We start from the raw sequence: 19729 nt of genomic DNA, 5'->3' as shown, positions 1-19729 counted from the left end.
ACATATCGACCATAGCCTGGTCAGCCTTGGTGCGCTTTCAAAAATGTATCAAAACCTGAAAACATTTTCCATGAATGGTCCAAGTCTTATCTGTGTAATTTGACAGTTGGGAAATGTTTTCGGCGTAGGTAGACCTAAGATATTTAAAACTGTACATATTAATCCCTATATCTTTGCAACCCGAGACCGAATTGAAAGAATTTAAATTTGGAATTTAAATTTGGTGCTCAATTGAAACCAGTTTTTGGGGATTTTAGACGCGGCTTAAATTCATTAAATTCGAACACTGATTGCCTAAACTTTTAATATTTCAAACTTAGATTATTTGATTTATAAGAATTTATAGTTTGAAATATCTATGATTAACGACATTGGGTTGCAAAATTATAGTGATTTAAAAATCAGAGTTTGTGGCAAAGACTCAATTCTTTTGCAACTTGTATCAATAGTTTCGTGGAGTTGAAATGTTGCGGATCTCAGGCACTGGACATAGAACGTATGGTTATCATATTTTTTTCCAGCATGCTTCTCATCCTTGGATGCGTCGAATGAGCTTGCTATGTACTTCCAAGAAGTGGAGAGGATACAAGGGAAGAAAAGGAAGAATACGTGCTTAGGTTTGTTTTAGTATATAATAAAATATTTCCATAAAAAATACAATTTTTATTCATATTCCAACTGGAATACGAGTAACTCCAGGGTTTTTTTTTGAAAATATTGTATATTGAAAAAAGATATAGAATAAAATGGTATCTCAGATATTTTTTAGAATTTTATTTCATGCAGTTAAAAAATAAATCCTATTATTTAAAAATGTTTGAAGCGTAAATTTCTAATAAATTTTAAATTGTGGGAGTCTGGACCAAAAATAACTTTTAAAAAGAGGAATTTGAACATTTTTTTTTCAATCAGACTTCTACTCATCTTTTCCCCAGAAAACATCATACAAACATTGCAGCTTTTAAATACTATGAAATATGGAAGTTCTTCACATTTGAATAGTTATTTTTAGCCAAAAAATTTAATTTTAATTTATTTTCAGTGTTTTTTAGCACCGCTGAGCGCGACGCATTTTTTGCGTATTTAACACGTGAGAAAGAGGTGTCACTGACGCACACCTCCTTGAAGAAGAAGAATTTGCTTAGTGTTGTTGATCCTATAGATAATATTGTCTGGAATAGTGTTGTGTACGAGCAGTTTATTGGTCGTAGCAGCTTCAAACCCATCAATGAGCTGTGTAACTTGAAGGCAAGTAAAAACCAAAACCAGTCTATTTAAGTAAACTCTTACAAAGATTTTTATAGTTCACAGTAGCTGGCTAAGCGGCTGCTGGGCCAAATTGGGTGACATTTTTGAGTTGATAACCGGGAGTGACAAAGCCTTAACAAAGTTTTGAAATTCCTCAGGCAACGTGGGCTTTTCAGCTAAAATCAACATTTGATTTGCGAGTGATTATGATAATGAATACTATAATTTAAAAAATTTAGTAATCAAGATCTCAGGGGTGTATATTTTCTTGAAAAATCATCCCCCCATTCAGAAAATATTTTTTTTTTCATCAGAAGTTATGTTTGCGCCGAGCGATTACATTTTTAAAGATTTTATTCGCTGAATTGGGGAAAATAAATAATTTTAGGGAAAAATAACTGATTTATAGGGAAAATTAATGATTTTTAGGGAAAAATAAATTATTTTTAGGGAAAATTGAATGATTTTTAGGGGAAAATGAATGAGTTTTTGGGTATAAAATAGCTAAAATAGCTTGACTTGATGTTCAATTTTAATTTTTCATCCCCCAAATCGTCTAAAAAATGTTTTTTTTTTTAATATTGTAACATCCTTGAAAAATTAAATATGACTACATTATATCTGTTTCCAGGAACCTATATACTCGTGTCAGAAGATCGTGGTTCATCTCCGCGATCTATTTATCAGTAAAAAGATCATTCCACGCAAACATCTGATGTTTAATCGCTGGCCGCCATCAGCTGCTAGTCTTATCAACGTTCCAGTAAATCATCATCTAGGAAACCATATTTTTTCATTCTTAGTTTTTGAGAAAAAAATATCTAATCCGTTCTAATTTTTTTCATAAGGGGTTTATACTTACTTAAAAAATAATTTTTAGGTGAAATTAATGAAAATTCAGAAAAATAAGTCATATTTTTTTTGTGGTGGGGGGGGGGGGGAAGCAACAAAAAGGAGTTAACAACTTGCCAATTAACATGTTGATAAAGTGATCCATATTCCACATTCATTAAGTTAACTACCCTTTAAACCTGTAGATGAAAAATAAATTATATATTTTGTTTCTTATAAATGTTTAATAGTGCTTTTTTTCACTTGTTAAAATCTTGATAATTATTTTACCCTTACATGATATTTAAAACTTTGAGATAATATTTAATATAAAATATAAATTATACATTTTGTTACTAATAAATGTTTAAATAGTGGTTTTTTCCTTGTAAAAATCTTGCTAATTATTTTACCCTTACTTGATATTCAAAACCAGTGCATAGGATCCATTTAATTTTGCTCCGCACTGGAAAAAAATGGATCCGGATCCGTTGATCCGCATATTTTTGCGGATCCGGATTCAGATCTGGATCCTAAGCCCTGTTTTAAACTTTTAGATAATATTAAAGAGAATGAATGAAATAAAATGTTTGTCCAGTGTTGTCAAGTGTGAGGATCCTGAAAAACATGAGCAGTCCTTATACGCCCGATTCACAGGAAACAGATTCATTCATATTCTAATAAAATATTAAATTAAAATTAAAACATTGGTATTTTTAAAAAGATACAAAAAAGCATGATCATTTTAAGAAGCAATTTTTTTCGTGAAAAAATTGGTTGATTTTAACTATTCTGTTGTTTCCAGCAGTATATTTAGTTTCGTTACACTCCTTTGTAAAATAACTTTTAAATTAATTTTTTTTCCCCATAATTTTTTTTTTGTTTATTCTCAATTTTTCTCGGACGCGGACCTAAAAGGGAATTAATAGTTTTCTAGGAATGATAAGAACTTAAAACTTCAAGCCTTCTAATTTACGTTCACAATTTTATTTTTTGTTAGTTGGATTGTCGAAAATTAATATTAGTCTCACTTTTGAAACACAAGATTTGTTGCTGATTCTGACAAACCTTCCAGACATTTCGCGGATTTGGTTTTCAAAAATGGTGTTTTTCGTTTTCTAAAAATGTGGTATGTTGACAACACTGCAAGGCTTGATAGATTTTCGCACATTGCTTTAAAACTAACACTGGGTTTGCAGAACTTATGGAGTTTCTTTAGAATCGCCTTTTCTGATGGTGAGATATATCCTCTTGAGTCGGTAGGTTATAACCGGCCATGCACTTTTTTGGGGTCATTTGATTTATGATGTTTTGTTTTTAATACAAACACAGGTGAGTCAAATATATTAAGGCTAATGATCTTTGTTGACAGGCCGATACTGTTCTCATACCAGAGATATCTACCAATGAAAATGCAGGAGTAACTGTAAACGATGTTCACCTTCTTCCCTTCAATCAACCAGTTCTTATCAGGGACCAGATTTTATGAAGCATGAAGTAGTTGAACCACCAATACGCAGTTGAACCACCAATACGAAGTTGAACCACAAATACGTAATTAAACCACAAATACGCAGTTAACCACAAATACTTTGAACCACTATTATGCAGTTGAACCACAAATACGAAGTTCAACCACAAATATGCAGTTGAACCACAAATACTTAGTTAAACCACGAATACGCAGTTAAACCACAAATACTTAGTTGAACACTAATACTTAGTTAAACCACAAATACGCAGTTAAACCACAAATACTTAGTTGAACACAAATACTTACTTGAACCACCAAAACGCAGTTGAACCACCAATACGCAGTTGAACCTTCAATACTTAGTTGAACACTAATACTTAGTTGAACCGCAAATACGTAGTTGAACCACAAATACGCAGTTGAACCACAAATCCGCAGTTGAACCACAAATACGAAGTTCAATCACAAATACGCAGTTAAACCACAAATACGTAGTTGAACCAAAAATACGTAGTTGAACCAAAAATACGTAGTTGAACCAAAAATACGTAGTTAAACCACAAATACGCAGTTAAACCCCCAAATACTTAGCTGAACACAAATATTTAGTTGAACCGCAAATACTTTGTTGAACCACAAATACTTAGTTGAACCACAAATACGTAGTTGAACCACAAATAAGAAGTTGAACCACTTATACTTAATTAAACCACAAATACGTTGTTGAACCACAAACACGCAGTTGAACCACTCCTCTTGAATTCAAATTATTTCCTGTACAAGGGAGCCGATCCAAGTTAAAGAAAAGTGGATGAACTATGTCTTCCCGGTTCAACTGCTTTTCAGTATTCATTAAATCTGTTCCCAGATTAACCAGTATCCAGAAGGGAACTCTCTCCATAGACTACAACTTAAAGTTAAAAAGTAGGATTTTAGAAGTAATTTTAAGTGATGCGACTCTATTAAAAGTCATGTCTAATTAACACAATTCGTTTAAAAACTTTGGTTAATCAATAATGAATAAGATTTCCAACTTATTTTTTTTTTTGAGGTTTCTCTGAATAATGATATTTCTGTGGAAGAAAATAACAAGCAAGAAAACGAACGATATTGTCCACATTTTTGATCAGACAAAAGAAAAGGATGATTTTTTATGAAAATAAATCCCCCTGTGTTTAGAATATTGTGCTAGTGGGCCGAGTAAGGTATATATGGTGGGTAAGGTGCCCTACGTGTTTATCATCCTGAAACCGACAACCAGCTCCAAGCGAGTAAATATCGTCCAGATAAAAACCCCGGTCCGGAGAATACCAGGCGGAACTAGGCTCTTCACATACACGGAGAACTGCGGAGTTGATGATGAAACCGTTCCTAAAATTCAGAAGGTATAATTAAATTTTCGATCCATAAAGTATTTGATCAATCAATCAATTTCGGAATCAATAAATCAAATAATCATTAGTTGAATCGGTCAATTATCTAATTGATTACATTTAGTAGAATAATAAAAAAATCGGTTAATCGATCAGTCAATCATTTTATTCAATCATTTAATCATCCAATTAATCAATCAATCAATTAATAACTTAATTAATCAATTAATTAATAAATCAATCAAATAAGTAACCAGTGAATATGACTATAAATTAAATAAATCAATAAATTTAATAAATCAATAAATTAAATAAATGGTATTGTTCAGGTTAAAGTATTAGCTCAGGGAGCACACAAGATTCAAGTTGACGGAGCTTTGAGTATTCCAGCAAAACTTGTTCTAGAGGATACATCCGAGGTAGGCTTGGTGTTCTATATGAAAATTGATTATTTCTAACTGCTGTTTTCCTGTCAAGTGACAAGTTAGAAAAATTACGATGTCTTCCTTATTGTAAATCTGAGAAAGTGCTTAAGGGTTGAACAGTTGTGAACTGGGGAAAGTCCATTTAGATTAAAATGTGTTTATTCATCATTTATATTTGTCTAAAGAAAAATTACATAAAACAATATAAAAGTTTACAATTTAATACTAATAATCTTTTCTCTGGATATCGCATTTTATGATTGACAGGTGCCATACAAGACTTTTAGCATGAGTATTGTTTTGTTATTCAGAGGTGGTTTTCAAAAATGGTGTTTTTCGTTTTCTAAAAATGTGGTATGTTGACAACACTGCAAGGCTTGATAGATTTTCGCACATTGCTTTAAAACTAACACTGGGTTTGCAGAACTTATGGAGTTTCTTTAGAATCGCCTTTTCTGATGGTGAGATATATCCTCTTGAGTCGATTTCAAAAGGGTGAACAGACACATCCCTAGTTGCTATATCTGTGATAAAATGTTCATACTTGTTAATCTTTTGAGTGTTTCATTTCATGGAAGAAATCAAAGGATAAGATTATATAAATCCTCTAACTAGTAGATACGAAGTTACGTACTTTAGGAAAGAATATTGAGAGGAACCATTAGTATACACGTGGTGATAATATACAGTGGTAGGCGATTCTATTAATTAAATGAAGACTGAAGACAACTTAAAAAAAAAAAAAATTTTGTTAACATGCTTTTTTAGAATTACAAGTTTTCATGTAATCAAAGAGAAACTTTTTAATTGACGCTTTCTCTTGACTGCTGTGTATCCATGCTGTTTAACAGCTTGATATGAGTTTAAATTAAACTCGATAATCGACTTAATTGTATAGAATCACCTACCACTGCATGTAAATTCTATCAATTCTCCCAAAATACTGAAAGTTACTTGTTTCTCAGAATCTGGGAGATGAGGTTCCGTTCACCACAGAGGATGTAATCCTGCTCAACCCTCATCCTAAACTCTCTTGTACCATCCTCAACACTATAGTTACTCCTGTAGAGGATGAACATCCCAACGGAGTGAGGTTGGTTCTCAGAAACCATCCTCGGTCAACCACAATCTCCAGGGGGGAGCAGATTGCCACCGGGCTCATCTTTGTAGGGTCGAATATTGGATTTGCCATTGTTAAATCTGCAAAACAAGAACGAGAGTTTGAGAACTTGACTGCTTGGGTAAGTTAATTTTTTTAAAACTTTTTTCGATTTATTTTAGCACGATGTCTCAAATTTTATTCAATAATTTGATAGATTTTTTGAACAGCTGAACAGCAAATGAAGTCTGAGAAAAAAAAACGAATTTAAAACCTTCAAGTGTTTGAATATTTATAAACTGCTGATTTTAAAAGGGTCAACGGGTTTTTATTCAAAATCCGCCGAAATGATTTAGTCCAAATATGATGGCCATTATCATGAAACTAAACTGATATTATTTGTAGTTGAAGAGCCCTTCAAACACCAGAAATGAGTAAGTTAATTTCTATATTTATCACTTTTAAAGTTTCGTTTCTACCAAAAAATAGATTTTATATTTAAATGTTTCTAGTAAGGGGTTTTCTGAAGGAGGAGGAGATTTGAGAGAATTGTTGCAATCTAACACCAACTCAAAGTAAGTATAACTAAGCTTAAAAAGATTTTTTATTGTTAAAAATATCATCTGTAAAATACGATATGCCTTTAAAAGGGTAGAAATTTAAAAAAATTGATGTCAAATGATATAATATAAAAATACATATTACCAGAATATTTTTCTTTCTATAAATGCATCTTAAGGGTAAAAAAATCTTAACGTTTGCAACCAGAAAAAGAAAAATCATTAAATTTTTGTAAAATCTCTATGCTGCTTAAACCCGCAAGTAAAGAGCCACAATTTTTAAATCATTTCCCCTCTTTTTTTTCTCGCTGAAATTGGGAAAATAAATGATTTTAGTGGGAAATAAATGAGTTTTGTGAGGTAAATTATCATCTCCCCCTTTTATCCAAAATCATTGTGTAATTTTTTAAATAATCACCCCTGGTTTCTTCCCTCAAATATGCATTATATCAAATATATATCTACTTAAAACATTTATTACTAGGTTTAATAAAGCTGATGGAACGAGAAAGCGTAATGCCGGGGGAGTAAAGCAGAATGATCGACAGCGCACCGTTCAGTGGAACAACGAATTGCGAATGTCATCGATGACAAGAAAATTCTTGGGAATCGATCAGACGGAGATGGAAATAGATAAGTTTGGAACGGGAGGTAATCAGTCTGGATCGGGAATAGATCAATATTCCATGGGAATGACTCAGAACGGTGCGGGAATGAACCAATTCGGAACGGAAATGAATCAGTATGGTACTGGAATGGATCAGTACGGTGCGGGAATGAACCAATATGGAACGGGAATGAGTCAATTCGACATGGGAATGCAACAACCATACATGGGAATGCAACAACCATCCATGGGAATGCAACAACTGAACATGGGAATGCAACAACCAAACATGGGAATGCAACAGCTAAACATGGGAATGCAACAACCATCCATGGGAATGCAACAACTAAACATGGAAATGCAATTACCAATTATGGGAATGCAACAACCAAATATTGGAATGCATCAGGATGTTGGACAGCCAGGAATGGAAATATATGAATCTAACACGGATTATCAGGGATCAGATATGCAGTACTCAAGTAAATCGGATCGCCAAGGTGAAGTTCAACATGTTTTTTTTATATTTTTATTAAATGGACAGACTCCATTTATCGAGTGGCATGTCCGATTCACAACAGTGCTTTTAAAAGCTTTATCTAATCAATAATTTGGAAGATATCGTTGTATTTTAAGCTTGAGTAGCAGGAATAGAGGAACTGAAATATTTGATAGGTAAAAACATGGATATCCGCTTTATTCTTCACCATTCAAAGATTTCAGGGATAGTAACATTGTGAATTGGACATGCCATTCTTGGTAAAAGTAGTCGCTTGGAATTTCGACTACAGTCAATTAAGATAAAAGACAAAGTCATGCCTCATGGAAACGCGGGGGGTATACTTCAGTCAATTTATCGGTTATCCCCCACAAGCATTTTCTATGATTTCGTTCAAAATAAAATTGTAATAAAATATTTTTGAATGGATGATAACTTATTGAGATTTTTTGGAAAAATCTGGATATGTTAATGCAGTAATTGGCGGGTTTTTTTTAGGGAATCCATGGTATATTATTTAAAGAAATTGAATATATTTAGACGAATATATTCCTGAGTGGAAGAGAGCTAAACCAAGTTCCCAGTCTGATCGGTGGTCAAAGGAGGAACCTGGAAGATCAACTTATATGACAGGTTTTAAATATTATGTTTTATATAACTTAGCCTTCTGTTGTCTAGTAACTGGATTAACCTATTAATTGGATTAACCTATTAACTGGATTAACCTATTAATTGGATTAATCTGTTAATTGGATTAACCTATTAACTGGATTAACCTATTAACTGGATTAACCTATTAATTGGATTAACCTATTTATTGGATTAACCTATTAATTGGATTAATCTGTTAATCGGATTAACCTATTATTTGGATTAACCTATTAATTGGATTAACCTATTAATTGGATTAACCTATTAATTGGATTAATCTATTAATTGGATTAACCTATTAATCAGATTAACCTATTAATTGGATTAACCTATTAATTGGATTAACCTAGTAATTGGATTAACCTATTAATTGGATTAATCTGTTAATTGGATTAACGTATTAATTGGATTAACCTATTAATTGGATTAACCTAGTAATTGGAATAACCTATGGATAACATATTGATATGAAAAACCTATTAATATTTTTTATCTGCCAGCATTTATCCTTCATAATGTAATGAAAATACTAAATTATTTAGATTATTTATTTCTGTACCATAACCGTCAAGCCAAGTTAAAATAGTAATACACAAAATTATTAACAAAAGAACAAATTGAAATAAAATAATTTAATAATGATGCAAAATTTAATCCAGACTTTACAGGTGGCCATCATACTTTTAAACACTTCAAATCAACAAATCTTTTTTAATATTTTTAAAATAATAATGTTCAGCTAAAGGATTTAAAGATGTTCTTATTAAAGGTCAAGGACTGGAAAGACAAAGTCGGTTTGATTCTATGGAGAGAACTGAAAACCCTGGACCTAAGGATTCCTCTTATGAAAAGATAATCCATAGATCATGGAACTCTGCTCCATCACAGGAGGACAAGTCTGGTCTATGGGATGCAAAGACGGGTTCTAAATCTTCCTTTTGGGGCACTTCTGCTTCTAGTTCCTCCAGGTGGGATGATAAACCTGCTTCTGCTTCTAGTTACTCCAGGAGGGATGATAAACAGGCTTCTGCTTCCAGTTCCTCCAGATGGGATGATAAACCTGCGTATGAATCATCTGCTTCTAGTTCCTCTAGATGGGATGATAAACCAGCGCATGAATCAGAAAGGTGGAGCAAGAACCCTAATCCAAAACCATCACTGTGGGACGACAAGCCCGTCATTGATGCAGGATATCAGGATAAGATGCCAACCCCGGTCCCAACCCGGTATTCAGATTCCGCTGTTCCAGCACCAAGATATCAGGCGTCTAAACCAGACCCAGCAGACAATCTGGATAATGAGATATCGGTGTATGAGAAGAAGTTACAGAGGTTGAAAGAGTTGAAGGAGCAGGTGGTGCAGGAGACAACTTCTATCAAGAAGACATTTGAGGCTATCCCAGAAGTGTTGGCAATAGAGAAGCCAAATCCTTCAATGAGATCATCCAGAGACATAGATATGAGACCTTGGGCAAAAGAGGAAATAAGCAGAGGATCAGCTAGTAAAGGGTTTGAAGACACTCAGAAAGGTAGTTCCAGGTATGAGGAGTCCGGAGCTAGGGGACGGTTTACAAAACCAAATCCGATAATGGGAAGATCTGAAATTTATGAGGATGAATTCAGCAGCTCCAGTCAATCAAGGTCTTATCAGAAAGAGTCTAACAAACCTAATCCTATGATGGGAAGTAGCCGAGCCTCTGATACTGAGTGGGAAAGGCCAAATCCAGTGTTTGGAAGAGATCCTGGTGCTGAGTATAGCAGAACAAGCCTTGCTAAAGAAAGTACATGGTCAAATGATTCTGAATACCAGAGGCCCAATCCTATGATGGGAAGTGCAAGAGCTCATGATACGGAGAACAACTGGACTTCCAATCGTCAAGATAACGAGTATTTTCCGTCTACCAGACCACAAGAAACAGACCAGCGTCCTAATCCTATAATGGGTAATCCCAAGCTGTATGACAAGACCGATATTTCATATCCCAGAGGACAAGATTCAGGATACAACAGATACAACACAGAGGCAAGTTCAAATTACCAGGCTGAGGAATACAGAAGACCAAATCCAATGATGGGTGGAAGTAGTGCTCAGGACGGGTTTGGTAAGGTTACATCTCGGAACGAAAGTTCTAGGTTTCAGAACAAGAATTACAGCAGACCTTATCCTATCAAGGGTGCATCAGGAGATGCTCCTCCACCCCCTAGACTTTCTAAAGATTTTAATCTTGGAAACGTGCGCAACCATCCCTTTTAAAATTGTGTATAACTGTAAAGTGTTTTTTGTGTCTTTGTTTCGTACATCTTTTTCCACATTGTTTCATTTAACACACAGAAAATTATCTGGTTTTAATTTCAGATAAAAATGCGACGATTGCGCGCCAAGAAGAATGTGCAAGGTGAGGACCAGTTAGATCAGGATGAAGCAAAGGTGGGTCCCTCTGAAAGCATTGAAGTAGAAGAAGAGAAAGAAGACAAACAAGAGAAAGAAGAGATAGATGAGAATGATGAGTATGAAAACAAACAAGAGGAAGAAGAGAAGAAAGATGAACATGAGGAAGAAGAGATAGAAGACGAACATGAGGCAGAAGAAAGTAAAGGCGAGGATGATGATCTTTGTAATGCCATTGCAGAAAGTTTCAATGAGGAAGAGCTTGTAGATCAAGTAAAGGAAGTGGAAGAGAATGTGCAGATGGAGGAAGAGGAAATCCCCGAAACTGTGCAATCTGAGATTACAACTTCAGTAGAAGATATGCAGGTATCAGATGATGACACTGCTTCAATGGAGAAGAATCTAGCAGACATATTCTCTGTTCCAGAAGAGGTTGATGGAGAAGATGAGGAAGATGATGATGATGTTCTTGTTTGTCACACCGAGGATGAAACCTTAGAGGAACTAAACAAAGAAGAGACCGATACTAAAGTGTCTGAACCCGTGAAGGAGGAAGTTCTTTTGGATCCTGAAGATGTCAAGGATTTACTGAAATGTCAGGTAAAGTCAATATCTTCAAATTCAATTCAATTAAATTCTGTATTCTAACTTTTTAACCTGAAAAATCTATAAATCACATATGGCTCCCTTTTTGATTTTTATAAGCAAATCATTTTCTTTGTAAATCAAGAATGACCTAGCTAAACAAATCAAATATAACTTTTTTCCCAATAAAAAAGATGAAAATGTTTGTTTGGATCAGGTTTGCTCTGAAGTGTGTGGCCGCGGGGTATCAACTCCCTGCTGTGGAGCTCAGGCCTGCAGGGCATGCGCAACAAAAAAGGTAATTCATGTTTTAGAGAAGCATTTATTTGCAACAATATTCCTTTTTCTAAGCCGTACCATGGATTTAGGGGGTATAATTAATTGGTTTAACTGAAGTGAAAATTAGGAAGAACCCTTATGAAAGAGTTGTACAAAAAATGTTCGGCAAATGTTTTAATAACCTTCCATTCCGTACTAGCCTGTTCTTGTTTGTATAGTTGACCGGTAGCAAGGAATGCTGGGATTGTAAGAAGACACTGAAAACTGATTGTCTGATAAATGATGAACCTTTAAGGTAACATGCAACTTCACATGCAACTTCACATGCAACTTTTTGTTTAATCCCTTTAAGGGGCTGTAAGCGTAATTTCAAGTGATCCTCTATTCAAAGATGGCATTCCCCGATTTACAATGGTACCCTTGAATCTGAACAAAAATGAGGAATATATTTATTTATTTCTATAATTTATTTCTCTGAATTTCTCCATTGCATCTTATAAGCAAGGAATGCACGAAGTAAAATCAACCGTTTTAAGAAACTAAAACTTGGATATCTGATTCGTGCTTGATCAGTCAAAGCTTTTAAGAACACCGTCGTAAATAGACATTGACATCTTTACTTGAAGAGCAACTTGAAATTACGCTTACAGTCCCTAAATCTCTAACTTCTGAGGTACATCAGATTTTTTATTGATTCAGTGTGAGAAGATAAGATTATTGAACAATAAACTTAAATCTTTTAGGAAAGCTGTTGTACTATTTAAAGCCAACGAGAAAATACCCCAGTCTATTGTCAACAAAATAAAGGTAAATTATATTTTTAACTTTATTCATTTCTATCCATGAGCTCTATTGAGAAAATACAGTCTATTGTCAACAAAATAAAGGTAAATTATATTTTTAACTTTATTCATTTCTATCCATGAGCTCTATTGAGAAAATACCCCAGTCTATTGTCAACAAAATAAAGGTAAATTATATTTTTAACTTTATTCATTTCTATCCATGAGCTCTATTGAGAAAATACCCTCGTCTATTGTCAACAAAATAAAGGTAAATTATATTTTTAACTTTATTCATTTCTATCCATGAGCTCTATTGAGAAAATACCCCAGTCTATTGTCAACAAAATAAAGGTAAATTATATTTTTAACTTTATTCATTTCTATCCATGAGCTCTATTGAGAAAAAAATACTAATAAATTTTTAAAGATCCCCAGATTCATGTTAAAGTACCAAAATATGAAAAAATATTTGTGATTAGTTTAATGAAACTATTGTATACTTTATTATTCTTACTTACTTCATCGTGAATTTCATAATGAACGTGCTATAAAGTAATCATTGTGCTATAGAAATAAATTAGCTCTATATTATAGCACCCTGTTATAAAGTTATCATAGTGCTATAATGTTAAATTACCTGTACATTATAGCACATGTGCTTTAAAGTTTTGATTGGTTCCCGGATTTTTTCCAACAAAAATTTTTTTAAATGAGAATCAAATTGAAAAAACTCAAAAAACTTTATATTTTGTCTTGAAAAAGCCATTGAAATAAGACAAGTACACAAACCTTTCATAAAATACCTAAAACACAATAATTTTGGTGTGACGTGCTGTAAAGTGTTTGAACTTAAATTTTCTCTTTACTTCGAAGGATCTTGCCTTTTAGATTATATTTTGTCCCTAGCTTTAGCGAGGGATAAAATTTAATTAAAAAGGCTTAAACCTTCTCGATAAAGAGAAAATTTCCGTCCAAAAACACTGCGAACCAAAATAATAGTGTTATAAATAGTTATTAATTTTGTTAAATGTTTCCTAAAAATCTATAAAAGGATGCAGAAAGTTCTTATTTAAAAATTTTAGAAATTTTATTTTAAAGCAAGGAACACACAAACGAAAATAATCATTTTTTTAAACACAATCTAATTCATACTTGATCAGACAATAAATTTAAGCGTGCCTTTGGGAATAAATCAGACATACTACTCTACCTATGGAGGGTTACTATACAGTTTGTTTTGATTTAGAATAGAGCAGCTGAGAAGTGTGTAACTGTTGAACCGGGTAAAGTTGAACTCCAACCTATGCAAACTAATTTTGAAACCGGGAACACAAAGGAACCATTCAAATAATTCAAATTTTCATAAGATTCAGGGAGAGGAAACGTGTTTCATCTTATAAACTTTCTAAAATAAAACTTTATTTTTCTATCTATTTCAGCAAAATGAAAATATTTTGAAGAAATGGGGGGGCAATTTATTTTTATTATTTTTTAAGTTTTTTTAAAGAAAAGACATATGCGGACTTTTTTTTCTAAAATTTGAAGTTTCCAGATTTATGTGGCAGTGGTAGTGTTAAAATCCATCAACACATCCGTTGCTTTACAGGTATACGGGGCATTTTAATCAACGTTTATTCGTTTTCATAATACCGTTTTTTTGTTTTATAATATATTCTTCATTTACAAAACTATTTTATTCTCCGCCTTATTTTTATAGTGCATATCTTAATACTTTTTACTTTCGATAAAATAACATTACGTCCACAATACAGTGAAAAGAACAGTGTATTAGCGAATGTTCAGTGGATTTTCAAAATTTTGACCTTTCACAAACATCTCATGTGACATGTTGGATGAAGTGTTACACACAAAACTTAGGCTCTAACAGTTCAGCCAATTTGAAACAGACACGCCAATCGTATGTAAACATATATTTATACCTATATAATAAGACAAGATATTTATATATATATATACGTTGCCTCTAAGCCGGCCAAACGACTTGACCGAATAGGCGGACATTTTTTGTAGCCGGGGGGTGTCCTATGCAAGGCTTTTTAAAAAATCGAATTTTTTTTAAGATAAAATTTTTTTTTGTATTTAAAAAGTATATTATAAATTTAAACCTGTTCTAGTACGTCTCAGTAGAAACTCCTTGCTCTAACATATCAATCTCTAGATTGGCTGTTTGAATTCCCGGACTGGAGAAAGCCTGCATATTGTGTTCGGTCCATCTAAGAGTATTGCCAATAAGCCCCACACCTTTCTAGAGGCTTTGCACTACAGGTTCAAAAAAGATAAGATAGATAAATAAAGCTCTTCGCTCGTATATATATGTGTATGTATATACATTAGCTGGCAAAACGGCTAGATCGAATTGTCTCAAAATTTCTGAGGAAACTCATGGGTACCCTGGGGGGTAACAAAGGCTAAATTAATTACATTTTTATTTTAATATTTGATTTCTTTAAAAATTCCACGGGCAACGCCGGGCACTTCAGCTAGTTCATCCTATTATTGATATTCAATCCACCGAGCATTATTGCTTATATGTTGCTAACAGGTTCATAATTGATTATTTATCCTATTATTGTATTTAATCCACCGAGCATTATTGCTAATAGGTTGCTAACAGGTTCATAATATATTACTTTTCCTATTGATATTCAATCCATTGAGCATTATTGCTAATAGGTTTAAATCAGATTATTTATACTCTAATTGTATTCAATCCACTGAGCATTATTGCTTATATGTTGCTAACAGGTTTATAATAGATTATTTATCCTATTGTATTTAATCCACCGAGCATTATTGCTTATATGTTGCTAACAGGTTTATAATAGATTATTTATCCTATTGTATTTAATCCACCGAGCAGGTTTATAATAGATTATTTATCCTATTATTGTATTTAATCCACCGAGCATTATTGCTTTTAGGTTGCTAACAGGTTTATAATAGATTATTTATCCCAATGGTATTCAACCCACTGAGCATTATTGCTTATAGGTTGCTAATAGGTTCATAATATATTATTTATCCTATTATTGTATTCAATCCACCGAGCATTATTGCGTAACTGTTGCTAACACTAACAGGTTTATAATAGATTATTTATCCTATTATTGTATTCAAGTCACCGAGCATTATTGCTAATAGGTTGCTAACAGGTTTATAATAGATTATTTATCCTATTATTGTATTTAAGTCACCGAGCATTATTGCTAATAGGTTGCTAACAGGTTCATAATATATTATTTATCCTATTATTGTATTTAATCCACTGTGCATTATTGCGTAACTGTTACTAACACTAACAGGTTTATAATAGATTATTTATCCTATTGTATTCAATCCACCGAGCATTATTGCTTATAGGTTGCTAACAGGTTCATAATATATTATTTATCCTATTATTGTATTCAATTCACCGAGCATTATTGCTAATAGGTTGCTAACAGGTTTATAATAGATTATTTATCCTATTGTATTCAATTCACCGAGCATTATTGCTTATATGTTGCTAACAGGTTCATAATACGTTACTTATCCTATTGATATTCAATCCACTGAGCATTATTGTTTATATGTTGCTAACAAGGTTCATAATAGATTATTTATCCTATTATTGTATTCAATTCACCGAGCATTATTGCTTATAGGTTGCTAACAGGTTCATAATAGATTATTTATCCTATTGTATTCAATTCACCGAGCATTATTGCTTATATGTTGCTAACAGGTTCATAATAGATTATTTATCCTATTATTGTATTCAATCCACCGAGCACTATTGCTTATAGGTTGCTAACAGGTTCATAATGTATTACTTATCCTATTATTGTATTCAATCCACCGAGCACTATTGCTTATAGGTGGCTAACAGGTTCAGAATGTATTACTTATCCTATTGGTATTCAACCCACTGAGCATTATTGCTAATAGGTTGCAAGACAACAATAAACAAGCAATCAATCAGCATTCCGTAGAATCTGGTCTGGGTCTACGTCAAAAATAACCTTAAAGGGAACATCAGGAACATCAGATAAAACTCTTATGAATGGGGTTCCCGCCTATACACCCTTTCATTTTTCCTTTACAGTCCCTTTAAATACAGTCAGTAATATACCTATTGGTTACGAAAAAAGTCAAACAGGTTCCCTGCTCATAATATATCTTTGATTTTTGTTAATAATTTTTCATTGTTTAGAAATTTTGAGAAACCGATCAAGTTTCAAAAAGAGGATGGTTCAGAGAAAGGTATTTAAATGATGATTTTTTGTTTTTCATACTCATGGCAAAAGATCTGATTTTTAACTTCTGACTTGAAGTTGAAAATTGATCGAGATAAAAATCGATCCGAGTTGAAAATTGATACAAGTTGAAAAATTTGATTAAGTTTAAAATGATTTGAGTAAAGTTGAGTTAAATTGAAATTGATTTTGTTGAAAATTGATTTTAATAAGTCGAGTTAGGTTAAAATTGAGAGTCAAGATTGATTTGAAAATTGATTTGATTTGATTTGATTAGGTTGTCTGAGTTTGACAGATGGTTTGGCAAATCTTCTAAGTTTCTTGCAGAAAGCCGGTCCTAAACTTTCGTTAGGCAAACACAGATTCTTTAACAATTTATAAGTGAGTGCTAATGTGACGAACCATATTAAAGGAATAGAAGATGGAATTTCAAGTGACCCGTCATTTATAGAGTGGCTTTTTCGAGTCATAATTTTACCCTTTAAAACGTTGTATAATCAGTTATGAATGACATAATTATATTCTTCTCTTTATAGAAGTGTCTTGTATATTTATTTTACAAGGACAGTTGACAAATTTATCAAATGAAGGTTTAATGGTACCGCTGGGAATTAGGTTTGGCCCTCTTTATATGGAGGTGAAGTTATAACGACAGTTTCGTTAATGATGTTGAATTGTCTATTCTGTTCGTTACTTGATGGATTCAACCAAAGAGGACGCAATAAATGTGACAACAATATTTACATTAAGCTTATATTTATAACCTTACAAAATCTTTGTTCCTCTCTAAAGTGATGTATACCGAACGAGAACGGGCCCAGCTGGTAGCTGCCGGACGATCTTGCAAAGAGCTGGCTAAGCTGGCGACCTCTTCAGCTGTTTTAGAATCCATGCTTAAGTCCTCCGGCGATATGTTCAGGTTTATGCAGATCAAAGAACAGGTTTACTCAGCTGATCGTCTAGCAGGATTGCTGAGAGAAGTTGTCCAGAAGAAAAAGATTAAACTTGAAGACGTCAAGTTCAAACCTCTCAATGAAGGGGGAAATGCTGGAGGCAAAATCAACATTCCAAAAGACACATTTCTTCTCTTCTCCAACTTGAAACTATCTGGAACTCAGATCAAAGACAGCTCAAAAATTAAGGAGAATTCCGCCAAAAAATCCGACCCCAAATCGACAACGGCAACAACTCCTACGCAAAAAGGCAATAAACCCGTGGAGGGCAATGTTGGCAAAGTTGCCCACTTCACAGGGTTATTCAACTTTGCTACTCCAGTACTGGTGAAGGTTGAAGGAGTAGAGGAGAATTCCAACATCAAATATGAAAAGGAACACAATGGCTACAGGGCCTTCAATACAAGCAAGGTATTTAGGGTGAAAGACTGCCTCTACACATTTGTTGTACTACAGCCTGTATCATCCAAGTTAAATATTCCTGGATACTTCAAATTCTACAAGGGGAACGATTCTTTAGATAGGCTTAAAACCGGAACCTCTCTGATCAAGTTTGAGAAAGTACCAGGAAAGGTTGCTCCAGACACTAGACATGTGAGTTGTAGCTTGATGTTTCGTGGACCGGAGAAAACCCAACAAAAATTTATACGCCTTGATACTAAAACTCACGGTGTTGACATTGCTGTAACCATAAAACCTCTGAAAGGAGGTGGAGAAATCAAGTTTCTAAAGAAAGGCGATATATTTGCTCTAACAAAGACAGTTATCAGTTCTGTTAAAGTTATCAACAAACTATTCTGTATTGATGAGGATGATGCTAATGAGGCAAGGATTGTTATACAGGTAGATGGTCCTGTCACTATTCCGTATGGGGCTAAGATTGGAGAGGTTGTTCTTATCACGGAGAAGAATGCTGAGTTGGGAGTTGACACTTCAGCTGCTCAAGTAGCTAACGCAGTCAAAATGCTAAAGGTAAACTTTTGATTACACCAAATAATGTTTTTTTATTTTCTCATTGTGAAAAATTACAATTTAGCTTTCACATACATCTCCAAACAATCATTAATATTCATAAATATAAAAAAATTATCATATGAAATAAATACTACAGAAATAATCTATTTTAGATAGCTTAAACATTATTTGTAGTTTTGATTGTTCTTTATCCTTCCCTTTTTATCTAATGTTTAAGAATCCTTGAACTTTTGTTGATTTTTGTCTTAAACATGTTTTGTTCTTTCATTCTAATTTGCGACTGATGTTTTATGTCTAAATTATTTTAGGATAAGGATGAAAGAATTAGAAGAAAAAGAGGTTCAAGGTATGTACTTTTTACTACAGGAAACAACCATTCAGATTTTTTTGAATTGTGAGTTCCAAATCTGAAACATCAGATTGTTGAACTCGTGGTTTATGATGTATAAACTCCTGGGGGAGAGTATGGAATGGTGAAGATATGTGATCAGGCAAGGAAAGTAGAGAGGGTAGGAGAAGGTAGGTTCAGGTAGGAGAAAAGGTAGGTTCAGGTAGGATAGAAGGCAGGTTCAGGTAGGAGAGAAGGTAGGTTCAGGTAGGAGAGAAGGTAGGTTCAGGTAGGAGAGAAGGTAGGTTCAGGTAGGAGAGAAGGTAGGTTCAGGGGAGCGAAGGTAGGTTCAGGTAGGAGAGAAGGTAGAGAACTGTATTCTCAATTCCTAAAGCGTGGATAATATACTCAGG

General features: G+C 33.5%; 2 protein-coding genes across 3 annotated transcripts in view; both read left to right on the top strand.

Moving 5' to 3' along the window:
* Window positions 1-11123, top strand: part of LOC111705568 (uncharacterized) — a 19798-nt gene extending 8675 nt beyond the window's left edge. Inside the window, exons 9-22 of the mRNA XM_023478155.1 lie at window positions 522-617; window positions 1043-1248; window positions 1880-2027; window positions 2678-2736; window positions 3452-3552; window positions 4422-4477; window positions 4733-4938; window positions 5256-5345; window positions 6317-6592; window positions 6856-6884; window positions 6963-7025; window positions 7495-8117; window positions 8657-8749; window positions 9537-11123. Of these exons, the coding sequence (XP_023333923.1) occupies window positions 522-617; window positions 1043-1248; window positions 1880-2027; window positions 2678-2736; window positions 3452-3552; window positions 4422-4477; window positions 4733-4938; window positions 5256-5345; window positions 6317-6592; window positions 6856-6884; window positions 6963-7025; window positions 7495-8117; window positions 8657-8749; window positions 9537-11020 (3530 nt within the window). The 3' untranslated portion in view covers window positions 11021-11123. The remainder of the gene's footprint in view (window positions 1-521; window positions 618-1042; window positions 1249-1879; window positions 2028-2677; window positions 2737-3451; window positions 3553-4421; window positions 4478-4732; window positions 4939-5255; window positions 5346-6316; window positions 6593-6855; window positions 6885-6962; window positions 7026-7494; window positions 8118-8656; window positions 8750-9536) is intronic.
* The window catches only part of LOC111705570 (uncharacterized), a 12238-nt gene continuing 3621 nt past the window's right edge, over window positions 11113-19729 (top strand). For both annotated transcript variants that reach the window (XM_023478161.1, XM_023478162.1), the window contains exons 1-11: window positions 11113-11755; window positions 11958-12038; window positions 12238-12314; window positions 12763-12826; window positions 14051-14140; window positions 14357-14410; window positions 14984-15090; window positions 17018-17067; window positions 17338-17412; window positions 17853-18985; window positions 19297-19334. In XM_023478161.1, coding sequence (XP_023333929.1) covers window positions 11129-11755; window positions 11958-12038; window positions 12238-12314; window positions 12763-12826; window positions 14051-14140; window positions 14357-14410; window positions 14984-15090; window positions 17018-17067; window positions 17338-17412; window positions 17853-18985; window positions 19297-19334 — 2396 coding nt within the window. In that variant the 5' untranslated portion in view covers window positions 11113-11128. The remainder of the gene's footprint in view (window positions 11756-11957; window positions 12039-12237; window positions 12315-12762; window positions 12827-14050; window positions 14141-14356; window positions 14411-14983; window positions 15091-17017; window positions 17068-17337; window positions 17413-17852; window positions 18986-19296; window positions 19335-19729) is intronic.

Source organism: Eurytemora carolleeae, unplaced genomic scaffold (genome assembly GCF_000591075.1).
Source record: "Eurytemora carolleeae unplaced genomic scaffold, Eaff_2.0 scaffold284, whole genome shotgun sequence".
In the NCBI taxonomy this organism is placed as follows: Eukaryota; Metazoa; Arthropoda; class Copepoda; order Calanoida; family Temoridae; genus Eurytemora; species Eurytemora carolleeae.
Note: the sequence above shows the minus strand (reverse complement) of the source record. Positions and strands in the feature narration are given on the sequence as shown.